Source organism: Terrapene carolina, unplaced genomic scaffold (genome assembly GCF_002925995.2).
Source record: "Terrapene carolina triunguis isolate 2854851 unplaced genomic scaffold, T_m_triunguis-2.0 Scaffold211, whole genome shotgun sequence".
Classification (NCBI taxonomy): domain Eukaryota; kingdom Metazoa; phylum Chordata; order Testudines; family Emydidae; genus Terrapene; species Terrapene triunguis.
In genome coordinates, this window is record NW_020664562.1 from 11,465,533 (window position 1) to 11,471,896 (window position 6,364).

Sequence of the window (6,364 nt, forward strand, 5' to 3'; positions counted from 1 at the left end):
ATATACAATGTATATCACGTAAGGTGAAAAAACAAATGACTTCCTTTCACTTTCTTTTCCAGAAGCCAACTGAAGATTTATAATTGCTGATTTCATTAATCTTTTAATGAATTTAAGCAAATTACTTTTCTGAAAAGAGCTTTTTACATTACTTTACACAGCAGTAATGTAGAAATGACCATACCAGTGCGGGCTTCAGCTTGGTTTGATTCTGTGCTCATAAACAAGGATGAACTATTCCAATCTTATTACTGCCTGAGGGTTACAGTATATTATCACCACATCTCTAAACCTTTCAAGGCCCAAATGTTGGAAACGTTCTAGAAGATTGAACCAAGGTTAAGAGAGCACAAGTACTGTTTATAGTCTCAGATTCATAATTCCACTATTCAGATATGAATTACAGTAAAAAAATGTAACCAGGTTTGTCAGGGATAAAGTTAAATTTTAGTTTAAGGTGAGGGATCATTAAGAGGTTTAGTTTCATGTTCTTTTCCAATCGTGACCCTAATGAATTGGCCATAACCCTTCTAATATACTTTTCCATTATCCAAAGAAAGGTTTATTTAGAAAGTGAGATGCAGACAGGTGAACAATTATTTTTATTAATGGCCAGGTATGGGATTAATGTTTGCTGCAGCTAGTATTCTTAAAAGATATTTGAGAACCTGTTTTCAAAAGACCTTCTATAAGATTTTTAAAAGTCTTTAAAACCACAAGAAACTCTATAAATATACATCAAAATGTGTCTTAATGTTCATATATGCAAACAAATCTATTTTTTCCTTGCACTCAACAAAACTGTTCAGAAGACTAGAAGTCCAAATAAACTACAAAAAACTTAGTAGCCATATCAGTCCTCTGGTGGCTAATGGCTTAGTAAGTTAGGTGGAATGTTATGGGTCCGATCATGAATGTTCATTATTTGACATATTCTGTACAGTTGGAGCTGTATCAAGCCCCAATAAAGTTCCAAGGTAAGATTGGTCTCTAGGATCCAACATTTGCTCAGGTCTGACAGGATGAACTATATTTGCAGGCTGGGGAGTGAGAGTATATTTTTCCAGAAATGCTATTTCTGTTGTTCGTTGATAATCTGGCTGCTGTATCTGTGGGGGAAGAATGCCATGAGACTGGGATGAGAGAGTAGTGGTATGTTGTACTAGATCAGCTTGAGGTTCCCGCATCTGAACTGGTACCAGTGTTACTGGCACACATACTTCTGCTGGTACATTCTGTAGCATAGGTTTGACTTCTGTTTCGTAAACTTCAGGCTGATCCATGTATGGTTTAGACTCAATTTGGAAAACTTTGTCATCAGGGGTGTACTGTACTGGCAAGGAGATTACTTTTTCTTCAGAAGTGGTTACTGTTTCTTCTGCAGCCTTTGTTCCATGTACATGGTCAATATGGTATTTCAACTTGTCTTTTCGTTTAAATGTTGCATTGCAATGCTGGCAGTTAAAAGGTCGAGCATCTGAATGAATAACCATGTGTTTTGTTAATGTCTTCTTAATTCTAAAGGACTGGCTACAGATTTGACATTTGTATGGTTTCTCACCTGTAGAACAAAAGGAGTCAGCATGAATAGATAAAAATGTGAAGTCAAGTATCACTATGTAGAAATCATATGGTTGGGGATGGGGGACTATATTATATAATAAACATGGTTCTCAAGCAGCTGTACTGGAAAAAAATACATTTGGCATCTGAGGATACAATTCACTAAGTAAAAACAGAAAAGTTATTTTGAAGTGATATCCGTATGGCATTCTCGTCAAATCCAACTAGTTCGGATTTTTGCCAAGTGCACACGAAGGGGACCAGTCAGTAAATCTAACAAAGAGAAATAACAGTCAGGTTACTGTACTATTGCTAAAGAAGCTCAATTTAGTTTTTTTTTTTTTTTTAGGTCTTTCTAGTGAACAATTACGTTCTTGCAGAGGAATCAGAGGATGCAGAGCTGAGTGTATTAAGACACTAACCTTTCCCCTGGATAGTTAGGTTCCAAATCCTGATTTAGGTTACAAACTGAAATTAAGTATTCCCTAGATCTCCAGACTGAGTAGAAGGTATGAGTAAATTTAGTAAGAATATACAATGAGCATCAGTAAAACACATACAAAACCAGAAGCTCCTTTGCCTAGGGAAGTCTAAAAAGAACTGACTACTACATTCAGAGGGCAGTATTCACACCCAGCAAGGGATGGCATACAACAAGCAGTAGGGAGCTCAGTTCATGCTACTGCTGCCCTAAAGGGTCATAAAGCCTGAAGAATTAGAAGAATTCTATCAGTCCCGTGATAATTTATCATCATCTCCCGTCACTCCAAGTTGGCAGTAACACAGAGTGATAGATAAAGTTTTACCTGAATGTGTCCTAAAATGCATTTCCAAACTTGATTTCCCTTTAAAAACTTTCTTGCAGACGTCACACTGATGAAATGTTGCTTTATATCTGCAAAGAAGAAAACATGTTTACATTAGAAGATCAGGTTTTTCCAAAAAGTCTCAAATATGTACATAGCCTTTAAAGATTCTACCAACTGTATAAGAGTTACATATTTCTGTATTCCTCCCTCTACATTTATATTACAATATAAAACATATCTGGAGGGGACAGGCAATTCCTTTAGGCATCCACTTGTCAGAGGGCCATCTAGATTATTTTCTAGACTACTCTGCAAAATGAGTAGTCTAGTACTTTGTGTTCAGATAGCAAATCTATTTAAAACTTCCCATCTGAAACCCAAATATGCCCTGGAGAGGATACTTCAGGTCAACATCCAAAGTTGGTTTTCAGTTTGGCAGCAAGTTATGCTACAAAACAAGCCTTAAGACTGGCTTATGTTCCTTTCCTCCCAGGTAGAAAAAAAGTGACAATGAAACGTGTTGACCGAGGCAGTGAATTTAAGTACTGACAAAATAAAAGCTAAACAACCCTGTAATTGATTTTATGCACTTCTGTTAGCTAAGATTTACAGTAAATTATTCAAAATATGAACAAATATTGAAAGCAATGCGTTTGTCCTGAAAGCTAGTTCTGGTTTTCCATCTTAAAGTATAAGGACTTTGGGAGAGCTCAGACTACTGAACTGACTTCTTGCAATTCAGTCATTTGCCCAGTTTGTAGATGGTAATTAGATTAAGTTGTTGTAGGAAACAACAGGCTACCAACTGTGACAGTGAAATGAATTATATTAAAGAAATAGAATGAATTAAAGAATGCTGTATGTACCTTTAAGTAGAAATGAGAAATGCTGCAATCCAGGTGTCAGGAAAGCAGACATTAACTGTTAATCAATTGCTCCACTTAAGGGCGCTGGGGAAGCATGAGCCTTAGATCGATAAGAGTTAATAAAGAAGCAGGATATGCATATTGTGCCTCAGGCAAATTTTACAATTTTGCTCTCTCTGTCCCTTTGTTTAGTTCGCACCCTTTTATCTGTATAAATAAGACTGTTTGAATCTTGCATGGTGCTCACATTATCTGAGTGTTATTAGCAGAGCGCTGTGCTAATAAAACAGAGTGGTCAGACAAACTGAGTCCTGAGTCTAACTTTGACAATTTGGAGGTCCCACTGAGATGGCAACCGTCTTCACTGGGGCCGTGTGATTCCTGACCGTTTTTGTAGGACGTCCGCAGCAGCTGGCACCTGGGCATTTGGCCCAAGCGGTCCTCCTACTGAACGGAAGGGCGCACGACCACAGTGAGGTCTACGCCATCGAACCTGTTGGTTCCCACTCTGTTCTGGTAGGGATCCCAAGATCTGACATCAGGAATCTGGTCAGGTAATTATTTCTGCGTTTTGTCTGGACTGAGGACTGTCCTGTCTCTGTGTCTATCCGTCTTCCTGTGGAGTGTTTGAGTCTGGGTGCCGTCTCTGTCTGGGGATCGGCCGACCCAGGGGTTCCTGTCCCCGCGGTCTGAGTGAGTGCAATCTGCACAATCGCAGCCACACCGCATCTTGGGTAAAACTCTTGGTGTGAAAGCAAGGGCGATTGAGGCAGTAGCCTGTGGGCTCCTTTTGTGTGTTGCACCGGGCATTGCTCTGACGAACCCGAATTTCCTTCTTATGTGATTGGTGTGTGTAAAGTCCTCCTGTATTGGTAACCAGACGTCTAAGTCGGGACAGTTCCCTAAAGGAATGCCGGCTCATTTTATGTATTTTAGGAAGGGTCCGGACTCCTGTAAATTTCTGGAAAAATGGTCTAGGCTAACTCATGGAGATCCCAAAACTCAGTGGCCACTGTTAGGATCTTTGGACAAGGACTGAGTGGACGTCTTAAAAGACAAATTCGGCCAACCTAAAACTAAATTGGCCAAAGGAGAGGTTAATTGTTTCATGCAGTGGTGGGAAGAGGCAAATCATGGGTGGACAAAATCAAAACTCGCCTCTCTCAAAAGAGAGAAATAAGAAGTTAAAAGCTTTATTAAAAGCCTCCTCTCCCACCACCAGATCGAGCGCTCCCCTTTACCCCGTTCTCCGAAAAAAAAAACCCCCAGATCGATACCAACCCCCTCCATACTCCCATCTCATTGTAAAAAGGGCAAAAAAACAAAAACAAACAAACAAAAAAAACCCTTGTTCTGTTCCCCTTCATTGTCTGCCTCCGAAACTGATTCTTTAGTGTTCCACTACCAATTCAGCAAGGAGGGTGGGCTCCTCAACTAGCCCCCACCCTTTCTGGTCCCTTTCCTTAAACATTTCTTTCAAAATTGTGAAATAACCACAATATCACTCATAAAAACGGTTCATTAGAAAAAGCAGGATAGGGCCCAGACAAGCAGGCAAGCAACAGATAAAGAAACTGAAAAACAGGCTGGAAGCCCTAAGAGCATAGTGTCAGGAGTAAAAGACGCAGTAAGTGCAAGCATGAACCCCTGGAACAATATTTAAAATGGTGAAATCTGAGTTGATAAAGGTGTCATTTTGGGAGATAAACAAGCAATTAAAGGAAAGAGTGAAAAGTTAACTCTACAGAGGCTAGAGAGAATTAAGCAGTTAAACTTTGTGAAAATGTTAAAAAGGACCACGTTAAAGAGAAAAAGAATTCTTGGTTTCTTTGCAGCCATTCTGAAGGAAAAATGGGCCCTTTTTCCAAAGGAATGTCTATAAACAATCCAGGTAAAGAGACAATCTGATTGAAATCATTGGACTATGGACAATTGAGTCAAATTTGCTAAAAGAACATAGGGGGTTCTATTGGAACTTAACTGCCCCAAATGTATAAAGGTAATGTAATCTATCTACAGCTATGTAAAAATAAAGCAGTATAAAAGGGATGTTAAGGAAAAGAAAATATGTACGTATCTGTCTGTCTGTGGAAATATGTGAGGTTTGTAAAACTCCTGTTTTGTAGGTTTAAGATAAATTGGTTTTGTTTTGTTTATAACGCCACTAAAAATCCATTTGATTCTTTAATTCAAAGTTGCAAAACTGACAGACCTTTTTGCCAGACACACGTAATCAGTGTTGGTTGGCTTTGGGATTTGGTATTTAACCCTTAAGGGGTAACTTGATTCTTTACAAAATTTAAAATGTTTTTAAATAAAGACCAAGTCATGGCTGCAGCAGGGCAGTCAAAATCAGAAGAATAGGGAGTGATTCTGGATTCTTTTTGTTTGTTTGTTTGTTTGGTTTTGTAACAAAATAGCAGATGAGAGACGTAGTAAAAGAATAAAGACAGTGCCCCTCTGAAGCAAAGCAGGGGTGAGGTGCACAAAACAAAAAGAAGCAATGTTAGAAACACTGAGCCTTAAAATGGCTGTGTGTAATCAGACTGTCACTTTGATAAGGGTACATAAAAACCTCTGTAAGAACAAAAGAAACGGTTGCACCTTATATAAAAATTAATATGGCTAATGTTTTAAAAGTTAAAGTATAGAAGGAATGTGCAGACATGTGCAGTGTATATTATAGAGGGGGGTAAAAGAAATGCAAACAAAACATGCTACTTAATTAAAATCCTATTAGGGCTCCAAAGGAGCCACAATAGATTGTGTTTTCTTTTTCAGATCTCTGTGTGTTTTGGAAGCAAGAGTTAAAAGTAATCAAAACTCTGGTAAAAGTTAATTGTGTTCCTTTTAAGACAGAGTCTCCGAGCTCTGCTGATGGCTTTGAATCCAAAAGCCAAGCCTGTGTTGATGCAAATTACCTAACTGATAAAGGAAGGAAAGAACTGCCAGCACAAAGTATCAGGGGGTAGCCATGTTAGTCTGTATCTACAAAAACAACAAGGAGTCTGGTGGCACCTTAAAGACTAACAGATTTATTTGAGCATGAGCTTTCGTGAGTAAAAACCTCACTTCTTCGGATGCATAGAGTGAAAGTTACAGATGCAGGCATTATATACTGACACA

The 6,364-nt window shown here is 38.7% G+C and overlaps 1 protein-coding gene across 1 annotated transcript in view; it reads right to left on the bottom strand.

Moving 5' to 3' along the window:
- Nucleotides 1-755: 755 nt before the first annotated feature.
- The window catches only part of LOC113407346 (zinc finger and BTB domain-containing protein 41-like), a 26,237-nt gene continuing 20,628 nt past the window's right edge, over nt 756-6,364 (bottom strand). Inside the window, exons 6-7 of the mRNA XM_029912436.1 lie at nt 2,370-2,458; nt 756-1,561 (exon numbers count right to left, since the gene is read on the bottom strand). Coding sequence (XP_029768296.1) covers nt 909-1,561; nt 2,370-2,458 — 742 coding nt within the window. The 3' untranslated portion in view covers nt 756-908. The remainder of the gene's footprint in view (nt 1,562-2,369; nt 2,459-6,364) is intronic.